General features: G+C 38.1%; 3 protein-coding genes across 4 annotated transcripts in view; 1 reads left to right on the top strand and 2 right to left on the bottom strand.

Moving 5' to 3' along the window:
- LOC117618973 overlaps positions 1 to 3,098 on the top strand; it is a 3,774-nt gene extending 676 nt beyond the window's left edge. The window contains exons 1-4 of one of the 2 annotated variants that reach the window (XM_034348776.1): positions 1 to 329; positions 411 to 499; positions 677 to 1,777; positions 1,973 to 3,098. The exon at positions 1 to 329 is cut by the window's left edge and continues 676 nt beyond it. In XM_034348776.1, coding sequence (XP_034204667.1) covers positions 110 to 329; positions 411 to 499; positions 677 to 1,777; positions 1,973 to 2,719 — 2,157 coding nt within the window. In that variant the 5' untranslated portion in view covers positions 1 to 109 and the 3' untranslated portion in view covers positions 2,720 to 3,098. Of the gene's footprint in view, positions 330 to 410; positions 500 to 676; positions 1,778 to 1,969 lie in introns of both variants that reach the window. The other variant, XM_034348775.1, reaches the window with a different exon arrangement.
- A 2,639-nt stretch (positions 3,099 to 5,737) lies between these two features.
- Positions 5,738 to 8,996, bottom strand: LOC117618975. The gene is made up of 7 exons (XM_034348778.1): positions 8,678 to 8,996; positions 8,512 to 8,543; positions 7,774 to 7,871; positions 7,563 to 7,645; positions 7,019 to 7,096; positions 6,846 to 6,944; positions 5,738 to 6,269 (listed from the first exon to the last, which is right to left on the bottom strand). Exons 1-7 carry the CDS (start codon positions 8,765 to 8,767, stop codon positions 5,988 to 5,990), a joined length of 762 nt encoding a protein of 253 aa, XP_034204669.1. The 5' UTR covers positions 8,768 to 8,996; the 3' UTR covers positions 5,738 to 5,987.
- A 479-nt stretch (positions 8,997 to 9,475) lies between these two features.
- LOC117618974 (probable fructokinase-7) lies at positions 9,476 to 13,224 on the bottom strand. The gene is made up of 7 exons (XM_034348777.1): positions 12,958 to 13,224; positions 11,849 to 12,093; positions 11,088 to 11,300; positions 10,789 to 10,986; positions 10,534 to 10,674; positions 10,022 to 10,138; positions 9,476 to 9,920 (listed from the first exon to the last, which is right to left on the bottom strand). Exons 1-7 carry the CDS (start codon positions 12,977 to 12,979, stop codon positions 9,780 to 9,782), a joined length of 1,077 nt encoding a protein of 358 aa, XP_034204668.1. The 5' UTR covers positions 12,980 to 13,224; the 3' UTR covers positions 9,476 to 9,779.
- Between the last annotated feature and the right edge of the window lie 2,638 nt (positions 13,225 to 15,862).

The raw sequence follows: 15,862 nt of genomic DNA, 5'->3' as shown, positions 1-15,862 counted from the left end.
AGCTTTTCATCCAGACCCACCATCAATCTTTTTGGTTCTTGTTGAAAAAGCATAGAGTTTTTTTTGTTTTTGTTTTTTTTTTTCTTTTTCATCTTTTGATTTTCTAGTTATGGGCATGAGGGAGTGGTATTGGGGTTCTGGAAAATCCTCAAAGAGAGGTAGAGGTGGCGGAGGAGGACCAGCTGAGAAAGACATGGCCACCTCTTCTGGTTGCATGTGTGCTGTCTTTCAGCTCTTTGACTTCCATCAACTTCAGCTTGCCAACTTACACCCCCCACAGCAACCCTCTTTCAACACTTTCCACCAAGAAGATCTCACTGTCCCCAAAGGTCCTCTCTCTCTCTCAATATTTTCTTTTAAGAATATATATTTTTGAGTAATTAACAATGTAGTTTTGTGGAATTCACCAGGTGTTGAAGCACCTAGGAACAGCTTGGATTCATCAGAAGGGACTTCACTGTCATCTACCACAAAAGAAGAAGAAAATTTAAATAGTCCAGTAAGTTTCATTTACTACTAGCTAGTACCAATGCTGATATATATATATATATATATATATATATATATATATTTTTTTTTTTTTTTCTCTTTAATTTGTTTCCCCTTTTTGGCGTTTTTAAAAAGTAAGTAATGATGATATAATAATGATGGAACTGGACCCTTCTGTGTTGTGCAGATTTTGAAATTCCAGATGGGTATGCAGATCAAAACAAGTGGAGGAGGAGGCAGAACATCTTCAGCTGATTTTTCATCAGATATTAGCTCACCAGGAACAAAGACCCCAAATTTGGTAGCAAGGTTAATGGGTCTTGACCTTCTTCCTGATCAAATCCAATCACCCTCTTCCACTTCATCATGTAGTAGCACTACCACTCATGCAACTTCAAAGTCAAAAGTTCGGACTCGGAAAGCCCTCCAAAGTAGACCAAGACGACATGTCGTGGATATGAGCGACGCTACTAATACTGCAGCAGCTGGTACTCGTTCACTGCCTGAGACTCCAAGAATCTCATCAGCCAGAAGATCAGACGTTGATCTTCATCACCGCCTTTCACTTCAAATCAACAAAGAGAATGTTGGGGTGGGGGGTGGTGAGGAACTGGATTTTTGCAGGTCTTCATCTTACAAAAGGAGGGACCTAAAGATGATTAATTTTGGAGATCATGAGAATGTTAAAAGCCCAAGCCACTATGCTAGGCAGATTGTGAAGCAGGTGAGAGAAAGTGTTAGCAGGAAAGTTGGTTTGGACATCACAAACACCACCAGACCAGTTAACAAAGACAAGCAAGGCAGAGATGAGCTCCTTCACCAGCTTAAATCTAAGAATGGTAATGCTGCTTCCAAGAGTTTAATCAGCAAGGAAGACAGTTCAGCTTCCTGCTCTCCCAGGCTCAGATTCTTGGACCCCAAGACTACAACTACAACGCCTGCATCATTGACAGCCAAGGATCAAATTCAACCACTTCCTCCAAAACCCAAATCACCTCTCTCATCTTTACCTCCCAAGCCAAAGCCTGTGCAGCAGCCACTGAAAGAAGAAAAACAGCAGCAGCAGCAGAAAAGCCAGGCATCAATTCAAAAGCGTAGAAAATCTGCTCATAAGCAACAGGAGGAAGCATTTGTTAGTCCATCAACAGCTACAAGAGCCATCCATAATAATATTCCAGCTGACAAGAAATGCAAGAAAACCCAATTATTGTCAAGCAACAATGTCCCTACCATTCTTCCAATCAAGAAAGATCCTTCACCTCCAGAAACCAAAATCCCCCAGAAACAGGTACATGTTTGTCAAATTTTTATTAATCTTAACTGGGTTGAAATTTAATCAAAGATCAAATATTCCAATGTTGCAAAATTATTCTTGGTATAAGCAAGCTAGAGTTCGTAGTACTTTGACCGTTTACATTATTCTCTCAACTTAAACTTATTATAATTATTGTTTTGTTGCAATGCGTTATACAAAATAAAGCAGGCACAACAACAAGTATCTGAATCTGACGCCCAACAATCGAAACGTAGGTGGTCACAGTTATCTAGTTCCACGAGCCAAACGTACAAACAACAACAAGAGCAGCAGCAAATGAGCCGGAGGACCCCCAATGAGCTCGCCACCCGAGACATCATCAACATGCTTAACGGTGGCGCCACCAGTTCAGCCACCGCTTCCGGCTCTGCTGGTGGAGCAGCAGCAGAGGCAGAGCTGCTCCAGTACCTCACAAGAATGTTAAGCCGTACTGGCATTGATAAAGACACCCAAGTTTCCTTCACCAACTGGTTCTCTCCGTCCCATCCACTAGACCCTTCCATTTTTCACCACCTTGAAAATTCTAACGTTGTTGATGTTACTGGTCAACTTGGTCAAAGGTGCAACAGGAAGTTAATGTTCCGTGTGGTGGATGAAATTTTGGTGGAAATTTTGAGGCCATATATCAACATGAAACCATGGGTTGCAACTAGCTCAAACAATATTGGCATGTGGAATAATATGAATGGGTCAGAACTGGTTAACATTTTGTGCCACAAAATCCAGAGCTTTCCGTGTGCCGACTGTCAGGTTCTTGAAGACATTGACGATTTAATTGACAAGGACATGCCTGCAGAGTCGAAGGTGCAAAGTGAGATGGCGTTTGAGGAAGAAGGAGAAGGGATCGTTAGGGAGGTAGAGAAGGACATATTGGACACACTCATACATGAAACGGCTAGGGTCCTATGGTTTTGAATTTTTTTGATCAATTGCGTGCCAAAACGGCGCCGTAGGGTGCATGCAGAAAAGGGTCAGAGAGTGGACTGGGGTCACATGGGTGGTTCACGTGATGAGATGCTATTGGTCCGGGGGGGTGGGGGTGACGTGGCAGATTGGGAGCTGTAAAAAAGTGGGGTGGGTGACACGTACGGGCTTGACAGCCCCGACAGCAGTGACAGAGGACCCTCAGAGAGCTCAGAGGAGGGAATCCATTGCCTTCTCTCCAGCCTTTTGTAATTTGTAAATTTTTGCTCTCTCTTTCTCTCTCTTTTTTCAAAATTATTTGTATTATTCTTTGCTTATTATAAAAGTTCAACGTTATATATAAGTAAGTACATCTTGTTTTGTTCTGGTACGGATGTCTAATTTATCATGTAACTTATATATATATATATATACACATATGGATAATATGGTCTACCACTACCACCCACTGTTGTATCCGTTATAGTTGCAGTTGCAGTTGCAGGTACCCTCCACCATTTCTTTTTTTACAACACAATAATCAATGCCAATTTGTTACCATTTGGGATTGCGAAGAGGTATATGCCATGGAGAATCCTAAAGGATTTCGTTCTCATATATATATATATTGTCATGGGGGTCTGAGCTTTTTGCTGTGCTCCAAATTAGGTGGGTTTTCCTAACTAAAAAGATGGTTAATTTGCGCAGCCAGTGGCAGTACATGAATGAACGTGGCTTCTGATTTCCTCAAAAGAAAAAGCTAATACACAGAAAGGTAAATTCTGAAAAAAGCCAACCTAAAAGTTGTGCATGCAATCAAACTTTTATGCATATATGCGTATGCATGCATGATGCATATATGATTGGAAACGTTTAAACAAGGAAGAACCTCTCTCTCTCTCTCTCTCTCTCTCTCTCTCTCTCTCTCTCTCGGGTAGCGGAAGACTGTATTAAAGAGGAGGAGAAGGAGGATTAATTTGATAATAATGCAAAGCATACATCAATGCTCTTATCTTCTCCTCTCTATATTTTAAGCCTCACGTTATATATACTAGCTATCGACAGTTAGGTCAAACAATCTCTAGAGGAAGTTTTTAAAAAAAAGCGTTTTAGTTGCCATTTAATGTTTCCAATAATAATCTTGCATAGAGCAAAAAAGCGTGGCAGCAGTGACTGACTAGTGAGCTAATAACGCAACAGATATAGAAAGAAACTGAGCGGGAAATTCAAATCGAATGCCATAATGCAAATGAAATAATTATATATATGCATGTGGGTTGGTGCATATAGGAGCGGAGGGTGGGGTTTAATTATTGGTGTTGATGACTGCAGAGAAATAGCAGGGTGGAGATCTGAGGGTTGACTGCATCCAATTAATGATGATTGAGGCATTTGGGGTAAGAGCTGAAGCTACCTATAGCTTATGGATCTGTATTTTTCTAAGCTTCCCTCCCTTCCTTGAGATGTGTGATATATGAGTTTGGCACCTCTCAACATTAACTTTAAAGGGTATATGAAATTCATGAGGCTGGCTAGAGAGAGAGAGAGAGAGAGAGTTAAAGGCTTGATCGACAAAATATAGTACTTGTTTCATTCATGCTACCATAACGTATGTTTTTGTTGTGTAAGTATTTACTCATTTATATATACCACCAGAGAGAGAGAGGAGAGAGCAGAGGGATTTTGCTTGCTTTCACTCAAATGGGATATATAGAGAGAGATGAAATCGATCCTTGTGCATTTCCCTCTGACGTGACAAGTTAATGAAAGAGGAGAGCGGTGGCCAGTGAAAATGATGGAAACTTTGAGTTGGGTTGGGTTTGCAGGTTCAAAATTTAAAGAGTTGCCTACCTTTCCCCAACATCTTAATGCAGAAATTAAATAAATGGACAACAGCGCAGGGCTTGACCAACTACTGTCCTGAATTACTCCACACACAGAGCATCTTCATGAAAGTTACTCTACTCAATCAATGTTATGATATAATTGCATATATATCAGAGCCCATGAGACTAGTAGAGTAGTAGCCTTAGCGTTAGCAGGTAGGTTAGGTAGGACCAAGGGGCTAGCCCACAAACAGCCAAGTGGTCCTTGTTGGCTTTGTTGCTAAATCAGCTTATTATTCTCAATCAATATAAAGTTTAATCTTGGATTTGTTTACCCACTTCTTCTAACTAAGCTCGAGACATTTTAAGGAGGTGCACCAACTTTATTGAACAAATGTTTAAATACAAGTGATTGTCTAAACTATAAGAGGAGAATGATTTTTCACACACACTATCAAAGTGTAATGAGGGCTTGAACCTAACCACTAGTATGCAAGTCAATGCCATTTTCCACACAACTAGACCCGTTGGCAACTTATCCGATAATGTTTCATTTATTTCATATATGAGTTTACTCTCAACCTTATTTATTCACACTAAATTTGAAATCATTGTATTAATTAATGACCACAACATGGTGGGAGAAGGTGTTTGATTTTATCACTCATCTGCCCCAACAAAAGGCCCGGGGTCCATAAACGGCCTTTATTTTTGACAAAAGGATCAAATAATGCAGAGACAAGATAAGACGTGATGGCACTAGAAAGACTTGCACCTACTTCACTTTTGTTATATGAAAATGGGCTCTGGCAATAATTTTTTCAATCACAACTCTTTCGTATCATATTTATTCATAAAGTTCAGCTACTGTTACGATTTTCCGTAATAACTCTCTCTCTCTCTCTCTCTCTCTCTCTCTGTATGTACAATTCTGAGCGCTCAGGTTGCCCGGTTAGATAAAGAAGATCTGCAGTGTGTGTGGAGTGGCAAGCGTAGCATTGTGTACCACCACTAGCAAGTAGCAACAAAATTACCCGCCATGTTAGTTAATATTTGGTGTACCTTCCGAGTAATGGGCTGAAAAAATAACCTACTTCTGGAATGTTAAGACAATTCCACGAACCCTATACCCCATTGAAATTAGACACATAACCTAATTTCTTCTAAATGAACATGATCATAATCATGTTATATAATTTGATAATGATGATGAACAATTAACAACTACTTTCTTGATTTTTGCTTAGTAAGATTGTATTGGTAAAATACACGGGTGGGTGGGAAGAAGCAATCAGAAAGGGCAGCTTGCATTTCTCATACGAAATGCTAAATACAATTAAAGAATACAGGGGAAGAAAAATGGACGAAACAATATATTCAGTGATTGAGCAGAAGTAATGCTGCTACTTATCATCCAAGAGCTTCCAGCACAGAGAGAATCCAGAATAGTGCTCCTAAGCATCAAACCCAGCACCTGTCCAGCCAGGCGCGGGAGATCCCCTGCCCTTGGGCACAGCTCCAATTCCCCTCCCTTTTCCTTGGAATTGACTTTTCTTCTTTAGTCTTCCTTCTCCCTCAGCAGAAGGCTGCTGATTGTGGCCATTTGTGACCGAAACATTTCCACCGTTTCCTGGATTAGGAGTGTTTTCAGTGACTCTGCCTGATTCTGTAGATCGAGGAACTGTAGAAGCATCTGGCGCCGTGCCACTTTGAGCAACTCCCATTGATTTCCTATCCTAAACACAGTTCCAAGTTCAAGCTATTAGCATTTCTGTACTAATGATAATATAAATACATATATAAGCATTTGAGTGACCCAAGTTGGTGCCAAGTCTAAGATAAATATGAATGTTCCGTAGGCATGTAATTGTTAAGGAAAAGAAGCAACTTGATTTGGCCCCTAAGGTAGGCATATCCCTGGGGCACAAACTTACAATGAAATATCCTAGATTCCTATATGGTATCTCTCAACTAACTCCTGCACTGCACAGTGCATACGGGAAATGCAATCTGTCTGACACCAACATGAAGCAATAACAATTTCTTGGAAGATAATGAGAAAACAAAAATTTACAATATCCAAACTACACTGAAACATAACCTTTCCTTCATCTGATAAACACGCCTGATGCAGTACAACGTTGCATACTTATGAATTACACACACACACACACACACTGACTAAACTTCATTACTACTACTGATTCTCAGGCAACATGAAATTCACTCCAATCAATAACCATGATCACAATGCCATCTAGCCCATCCATGATGTTATAAATATGATCCTCAAATATGAAAAGATAACATACATAAGAAACAGAGGTCGATGATCTGCTTGGGTTCAAAGCTTCAAGTCGTCTTTTTAACTCCTCCAGTCTTGTAAACTGAGAACTGCTGCTTTCTTGTACCTGTTAAACCAACAGTGTCAGAACCAATTTTTCAAGACTGTAACCTAAAGGATGCATTTAACAAAGATATGTACCAGTTGGTTTAAGTCTTCACACAGACTCTGCTTGATAGCTTCCTCGTCCTTTACAACCTGTACTGCTGCTTCCCACGCCTGAAATACATCAAAACAAATCAGACTGCATAGACAATAAAATTCATGCACTATTGGAAATGATTTGACACATAACCACATTCAGCTGAGTGTATACAATCATCAAATCTCTATCCATTCGTTGCAGCTATGAGCTTTGTGGTGAATCTGCATTCATGTGTCTTCATCCATCCCTGATAAAATGTGTATGGCTGGTGTAACTCTTAGCTTTTCAACTTTAACTCCACCACATCACCCAATTCAATCTTGCTTTATTACAATTAGACAAAAGCAGGCCAATTTTATTCAAAAACTTTGATCTTTAACTATACTAGGTCATCTTGCTCAAGTTGAATCAAATGTATCAATTTTCATGAGCATTTGGGAAACATGCAGGAGAGTTTGGTTCAATATTTGATGAATGCCAAACAGAGCATTACTAGGTAAGGATGAAGGCAACTCTTTTCTATAATTAAAAGGAACGAACCTTTCGTGCTTGTTCTTCCTTCAGCTTGGCAGCATGAATTCTCTCTGTTGACATCTCTATTTTCTTCCTCAAATGTTCAAGAGCTTAAGAAGATGCACCATACACAGAAAGTAAAAGAAAAAATACGATTAATCAAATTTTAATTTACATGAAGAGAAGAAAACTCATCAAACTGCAGAATATGAGTAACTAACAACAGTAAGGCAACAACCTGATTTTTTTGGCCCAGCCGTGAGCTTCATCTCCATTGAAAGATTTGCCAGCTCTCGCTCGACATCACGAATTTTAGTATAATTTTCTTGAATGTATCTGAAGCCATTCATCAGTTTCAAATCATAAATAATTAATCTGCCTGAATATGAGTAATTACAATACACTAATACAGCAATGCCCGTTGAAACAAATCCAAGAAACATAAAAAAATTGTAAGGACCAAAAAGATAGAATCAACGACTGAATTGATGATCCCGTATTCTAAATTAAAGCATTACATAATTCATGACTCGAACACAGGAGAACCAAAACCAGTGAAAGCTTCCAATTTTAAAAGTATGTTGACTTCCCACAGCTCTTGACCACAATTGTTCACATCCTCGAACCGATTACAAAACAGTTTTTCCATTGCCATTATTTCCAACTATTGAACTAAGCTAAAGAATCTCCCTTAAGTTCCGGCTTAACCCTAAACTTCTTGTTTTCCCGGATCCCTAATTCTCAAGCAAATTTCATTTCTAAGGAACCAATCACAGCATCAGCGAATCACTAAATGCAGAATGCAATGACCATCTGATTCATTTCTGTCATATATTGGAGCAATCATTCAAGTGTAATTACTGCATTAAGGCTTCAACACACAATTCAAGCAATTAAAATTCCCTAAAATGATACATATAAATATTAGTGCATAGTAGAGTGAACAGAAATGTGTGTTCAAACGAAGCCTACTTACTTCCTTAATTGATTCTGTTCTTCCTCGATGACCTGCCACAAAACCGAAACAAATACACAGTCAACAAATCACCAAAAACAGAAAGAAAACAAAAAGAAGAAGAAGAAGAAAGACGAAGAAGAAGAAGAAAGACGAAATAGAGAAATTGATATAGAGAGAGAGAGACCTTCTCAGTGTATGTAATGACAGAAGCCTCTCGAGCAAGGCCATCGGCTCCGATCTCAGGCAGCAGAGAAGGATTCGAATTCGAAGCCATTATGTTTCTTATTCGAATTTGAACCAGATGGCAACGGCTTCTGATTCAAACTCTCAAACATACAAAAACCCAACCCATTTTCTTTTCTTCCCTATATATTCGATTAGTGAATACGTCGTCTTCTTCCTTTCTCTCGTTTCTCTTTCTGCTCAAAAGAAACGTGATTATCCTTTTCTTAAATTTAGGAAAAACATGTATTTTGAAGGAGATTATTATTTTTTTTTTGGTTACAATAATAAACTTTTCTTGAAATTAGTTATTTGAAAATGATTATACAGTCTAATGGATTTAATTTGGTGGGCTTTAATCGGGTTTCGGTCCGTTTCGATGTGCAGGTCAGTTACCGCGAGATTATTGTAATGACTAAACTGCCCTTGTGAACTGGATCCCCCTCGTCATGCACGGATTATTGGATCTTGTGTGCTATCATGCGCTGTGCCGATCGCACATGCAAACTTCGCGGTAAAAGTCCAACTGTTACGTATTTTGAGGCCAAAAGTCCAACGAGTTGTGTAAAAGTAAAACTCATTATACTCTTTTAATTTTATAAAATAAATACATTTTCTAACAAAAGACTTCGAGTGCATAAGTAAGTATCCACTTGAGCTATAAAGTATCTATTTTTAATACGTTGGGATCTAGAAAATTAAGCATGAAGAAAAATCTGAAAAAATATAAAAAGTAAACAACTTGTTTTAAAAAAATATATTTAAAAAAAAGTTTCATTCACGAATGCAATTATGCTAACATTTTGGACTTGAAAATTTATTGGCTGGCAGTGGTTTATATTGGTAAAACCACTACATCAGTGTACACTTTCAAATCAGAGAGACACCTCCTGAGTGCTCAAGTGTAATAAAACAAGCCAGGGCGAGGCTAAAACGAAACTTTATAGTAGGGAGGTCCTCCAGGAGCAAAAAGCTCAAAGGTATCTCAGCAGGGGAAATGAAACTCAAATTACACCAAGGTTGATGGATGATACATGAATACACTGACTGAATGACTGTCGTCTCTACTTTTTATCAGCAACCTGAGCTAAGCACCGAAGCACAGCTTCTCTTGTTGGCATTGCAGGAATGGCTCCTCTTTCTGTTACTGTGAGTGCACCACATGCATTAGCAAAGAGTAGAGCTTCTCGTAGCCCCTGCTCATTCTGCAAGTGAAATTTTATGGGTGAGTTTCAGATGCAGGAAATATATGAAAGTATTCAATGGGGGGATGATTTTCTCAATCCCTTGCAAGAACTTTATATACCTGAAAAAGACTCAAGTCAGAAGCTATGCTGTTCAGTACCCCGCTGACGAATGCATCACCGGCACCAGTTGTATCAACAGGTTTAACTTTAACACCAGCAACCCGGCCCCGAAATTTCTGAGGAATATTGGTTGGTGTCAATTTTCTTATAACCAATCAATGTGATACAGAGAATAAAGTGGAAAAAAGGCAAACCCCATTCCTATTGTTCCACAATTTTTTCTTATAACAAAAATATGAATGCCTCTTCACTACCAGATGAGCCATAACATGGTGTTGAGGCCACTGACTTTGTAAAGGGGCCAAGTTATGCCAACAATTGTTTTTCCAATAAAGAATGCGATGACAAACTTTTACATTTTCTATCTTATACGGTGTGGAAAGGACAAAATGGCATGATTGTTCTTGAAATAACTCACTGAAGTCAGAAGTAACATAGTTTACTGAGCTTTTATACAAGAGAGGAGAAAGACAATGAACGTAGAAAAATAAAATAGATTTCACAAACTTACCTGAGTGTAATATCTGCAACCCTCTGATCCTTCAGTTACTACCAACAGTTTAAGGTTGGGATGAAAAAGCTTGGTTAACACAACATTATCATCATAAGGATCATCACCGCCAGTCAGGAAAGTGATTTCATCCTCGCTTATCTGCAAGGTTGTATATAAGAAAAAACCTGATGAACACCAAGGCTACAGATACAAACAGAAGATTTGCACCTATGCAACAGCTATACATGAATTTTGTATCTTCAGGTATTATACCTTGATTATATCTGCTTGATCCCATATACTCATTATGCCCTTCCGTGCAGCCTCTTCTGATGGCCACAATGGCAATCTTAAATTTGGATCATAAGAAAGGATGCAACCAGACTTCTTGGCAATCCTCATTGCAGCAAGATGGGTTGACCTGCATGGTTCGTCAATCAAACTAATTGAACCATAATGGAACATTCTTGCCTGCAGTCAATATCACCTGGATCAGTAAACTTCTGAAAAATGAGTAACCTTCATATATTTTATGCACAGTTTCCTAATTCAAATGAAAAACAAAGGCACACCTGTTGAATGAGATTTATGTCGAGTTCTGATTCACGTAGAAGCATATCAGCACTTGGATTACGGAAAAACAGGAATTCACGCTCTCCATCAGCTCTGAGCGTAACAAATGCCAATGCAGTTCTTGCACTGGGATCAAATCGCACCCCAGAATTGTTAACATTGTTTTGCTTTAAAATGTCAGCCAACAAGTAGCCAAATTCATCATCACCTACCTGTAATGCAAGTATGTAATAAGTTAAAACAAGGTCAAAATATCATACAGAAAACTCAGGCAGTTTTAAGATTATGCAATGGATGGAGCCACTAAAATCCACTAGGTTCCGTAAGAAGATAGGGTCCTTATTATATTAGAGAAAAGGCTAGTAGGATAACATATATATTAAAGAAAAAAAATTCAGAGTGCAAAGATGTCAAATCTAAAGGTGGTTCCCTGAAACTGTGAGAAAACATCGTTTGAATTACACTTCTAGAGATTGTGAAATGGGGTATATACAAAGAGTTGAGAAAGATGCATACTTTGAACCATCTAATACTAAAAAAGACTCAATATACACTTAACAAAGGGTGGAGAGGGAGATTCAGTAAACAGGATGAAAGTGACATTCTATTTGTCATAGGTCTTACATTTACAACAAAAGGTGACTATAAAATCTTTCGCCATAACAGAGATCCCAGGAGAAAAGGTAAAAGCTAAAGGAAAACGTGATAAAACTAACTTAGACAGAAGCAAAATACAGAGGAGAGAAATACTCTAATGCACCTTGCCTATAAAACCTGATGAACCACCCAGTCTTGAGACGCCAACAGCCACATTAGCAGGAGCACCACCAGGAGCTTTTTTAAACGCAGGTGCTTCAGCAAGTGAAACTCCACCGACTGTGGGCACAAAGTCAATCAGCATTTCCCCAAAGCAAACAACCAGGGACTTGTCATCTTTCGACCCTCCTTTTGCATCTGGGGAAGGTTCTTTAGAATCTTCACCCAGAACCAATTTTTTATCAAGAGCTGCAGTCACATAATTTGAGCATTACTAATCAAACAACAAAAAGGAAACAAAATTGTCTTTCAACATACTATTTCTCGGCCACCATGTTGCATATTTAGCTGTCCTGGTTTGGATGTATGCTTAAGGTTAATTAATACCCAAAATTTCTTAATTTCGAGACATATATCGGGGAAAAGAATTAGCAGCTACAAGATAAAGCTATAAACTGCTAGCCAACTGGTTCAAAATCAAAATCAAAATCACACAGTTGCACCAAGAAAATACAGATGATGTGATTCGGCATATTTAGTAAACTAAAAAGGTTCGTCTTTACAGAACAACTGTTTCCCAACTAATCTTCTACTGTTCATTCTGTAATTTTTCAAACAGCTTCAAGACAGTTCACAGATCAACAACCAAACTCATGTTCCGTATAAAGCTTAACATATAATGAATCCATATAAAAGCAAGATTTTTTTTTTTTCAAATATATTAAGATTCTGGATCAACTGCTAGGAAGCAGATATACCCGTGACATGATTTTTCACTTGAAAGAAAAGAATTTACGATTAAAGGTGTCTCAAAATTCGGTGCAGTGAACTTTGTAACAGAGATGCAATCAAACATTAAGAGAAAAAGATTCATTACTGCGAAAGGAAATTGAACAAAACAGAAACCCAATACAAGGAAAAGCCCAAGAAGAAAGAAATCAGAAATCTTTTTTTGCAAATGAGCAATTTCAACTAACAAAACTAGCTTGAACCCAGATTATGAAAGTTCCCAATGAGATACTAAATGGAATCAAAATCCCAACTTTAATTAGGAGGCATATAATCAAAAAGCAGTGTACATGTGAAAAACAGGGAAATAAGTGGTAAACTAACCAGATGTGAGATTATTAGCCATTGTAGGAATGGAATTCAAGAGACTGAACTTTAACCAGAGAGCAGCGTATGCAACAAGAAATGGAGGGAGAGAGAGAGAGAGAGAGAGAGAGAGAGAAGGTTTGGTGTTGGTGGCTTGGTGAAGTGTAGTTGGTGGTGTTAATAAGGAGAAGGAAGCCAAAATAAAGGAAGTAGAGGCTTAATAGGAGGGTCAATCTGCGATCTTGAAGTCGTCTGAGAAGCTGTTACAAAAAGAAAAACAAACACATATGCAGCCATGGCAATCTCGCAATTTTATAACCCAGATCCTCAGCCCATTCTTACCTGTCTTTTGTGACCCATAAAATAAATAAAAATTATATTCCCTTTTCCTTTCTCCTTTTTTATTTATTTATACTTTTAAGTCGTCAGGGCTACGTGTAAAGCATTTTATATTGGGCACATTTTTGCCGGTTTGGGTAGTCATAATATTTTATATTCAGTAAGATTTGTTGATTTTGTATACCATTCCGTTGTAAATAAATGATCTTCTCACCATTTTAACTTAAGGTGTATTCACCATTTTTTTTAATATTTGATCCGTATTTATAAGCATAATTATAGTGACATAAATTAAAGTAAAATGTTAACTATAGTTAGGTTTATGGACACATATTATGTATTAACAAGGAGAGTGAGTATACACCTTGAATTAAATGTCACCCCCCGGACCGGCTCCGCCGTAACACGATATTGTCCGCTTTGGGCCTGGCTACATTCTCACCAGCCCGCACGGTTTTGTTTCTGGGAGCTCACGAAGCAACTTCCCAGGGTGGTCACCCATCCTTGGATTGCTCCAGCCTCCCACTCGCTTAACTTCGGAGTTCCCAGTACTCCGAAGCCAGTGAGCTCCCAAAAGGCCTCGTGTTAGATGGATGCGAGGTGTGCCATATATAGCACATCACCCCCTCTCCGTTTGGTCGATGTGGGATCTCACAATCCACCCCCCTTAAGGGATCCGACGTCCTCGTCGGCACACTCGCACCCCACGGCAGAGTGGCTCTGATACCATTCTGTCACACCCCGGACCGGCTCTGCCGTAACACGATATTGTCCTCTCTGGGCCGGGCTTACCCCAGCGACCCGCAAGGTTTTGTTCTTGGGAGCTCACGGAGCAACTTCCCAGGGTGGTCACCCATCCTGGGATTGCTCCAGCCTCCCACTCGCTTAACTTCAGAGTTCCCAGTACTCCGAAGCCAGTGAGCTCCCAAAAGGCCTCGTGTTAGATGGATGCGAGGTGTGCCATATATAGCACATCACCCCCCTCTCCGTTTGGTCGATGTGGGATCTCACATTAAAATAGTGAGCAAAAATATTTCATTTTATATTTCATTTTCTAGTGTAGTAGTATGAAGTATTTACTTCCTTAGGCAATGTCCTGGGTTCGAGTCCTAGCATCCGTATAGTGGGTATGAGTTTAGTATGCTATCGCTCATCTCAATAGGAAAGGTCCTCAAAAAAATAATTAAAAAAAATATATGCTTGTGTAAGAGATTCACTATTATACACAATATAAGGGCCTAAATTATAAAAATACCTTATATGAAATAGACTTTACAAACACACCCAAAACCCATTTACAACAAAATAAAGAGGCTTTTAACTTCTTATAAATTACAAAACTGCTATTAAATTCTTAAAACAAGCCCAATCCTCAAAATTTCATTAAAAAAAACCCAAAATACTTAATCTATATATATAAAGCAAAAGGCAGAGAATGGTGAAACATTTAAAATACCAGAAAATGCCCTTGGTTAATGCAAACATTAAGAATTCAAATTATTAATTAAATGAGGATAATACAGTAAATTCACACTTTTTCATATTTAAAAAAAAAGAAAAAGAAAAAGAAAAAGCAGATAATGGATCCTATTTTTAGGGAACACAACTACCCATTATCTTTTTTAATTCTAAAATAAATTTAAATTTTTTTTTAAAAAAAGCCTCTTGCAGGCGCGGAAGCGCGTGCAGGGAGGCTAGTAGGGTATTAAAGTAATTTAATAATCAAACTTAAATTCAATAGGACCAGCTATTATTTTTTGGGTTTGTTTATAAAAATTCAATAGTGTAGAATTTATCTATATTATTAGTGCTGAAAATAGATATATAATTAAATATCTCTAAAAAAAACTATAATATTTTAGTATGAATTTGTCCTTGGGCCACCTTTGTCTTGAATGGTCCGAGTGGAGGAACTGTTTTTCCGAGAAAACTTTGCATCTTTATTTAAAACACTTACGAACAACCGGGTGGTCGATTGTCCACACATTTTAAAGTAAATTGTTTCTGTAAACAAAAATGATTTATTAATGAAAAGGAGACAAATTTAATTTCTTGTTTGTAAAATTATTTTTAAAAAGCATCTTAAATTTGGAGTGTTTGGGTACTTTTATTGATTAAGAAAATCCCTAATTAGTTTATAATTGGTTGTGGGGACCACTTTTCAGATCAATAATAATAATTGGATTAGAATTTGAGACCAATATTAACGTCAAAACTTTGATTTACATGCTTAAAATAATAATTACAGTAAGAATCCAAATCCCAAATCCCAAATACAGTCAGCTTGGGGAACAGGCTTTTTGTTTTTTTTTGTTTTTTTCTTTCCACGAAAGCTACATGCATACACAATCCCAGCAATTAGCAATAATATCAAAATAAACACAATACTGTTGGTTTTTATATATCGTATAAAACATCGTGCTCAGCCCATCATAATATCATTTCGTATTTGCACCTAGTAACATGCTCAGGGCTCCATCCTATCAACGGAACTGCACATTGACCAAACGTTAATTACCAAAACAGATTAATTAAAACACCATCAAAAAATTTTGTTTTCTCCTCATCAGCTATTATCTGCGTC

The sequence above is a fragment of the Prunus dulcis genome, chromosome 2, assembly GCF_902201215.1.
Source record: "Prunus dulcis chromosome 2, ALMONDv2, whole genome shotgun sequence".
Taxonomy (NCBI): domain Eukaryota; kingdom Viridiplantae; phylum Streptophyta; class Magnoliopsida; order Rosales; family Rosaceae; genus Prunus; species Prunus dulcis.
Note: the sequence above shows the minus strand (reverse complement) of the source record. Positions and strands in the feature narration are given on the sequence as shown.

Bases quoted from the DNA above. Each gene is read 5' to 3' on its own strand.
- LOC117618975 (XM_034348778.1), bottom strand. From the start codon at position 8,767: ATGGCTTCGAATTCGAATCCTTCTCTGCTGCCTGAGATCGGAGCCGAT. The intron at 6,945-7,018 runs GTACATATCTTT...TTGGTTTAACAG, and splicing joins GTGAAGACTTAAACCAACTG to GTACAAGAAAGCAGCAGTTC. The intron at 6,270-6,845 runs GTATGTTATCTT...AACTGTGTTTAG, and splicing joins CATCGACCTCTGTTTCTTAT to GATAGGAAATCAATGGGAGT.
- LOC117618974 (XM_034348777.1), bottom strand. From the start codon at position 12,979: ATGGCTAATAATCTCACATCTG. The intron at 12,094-12,957 runs GTTAGTTTACCA...ATGTGACTGCAG, and splicing joins GGCTAATAATCTCACATCTG to CTCTTGATAAAAAATTGGTT. The intron at 10,675-10,788 runs GTATAATACCTG...ACAACCTTGCAG, and splicing joins ATCAAGCAGATATAATCAAG to ATAAGCGAGGATGAAATCAC.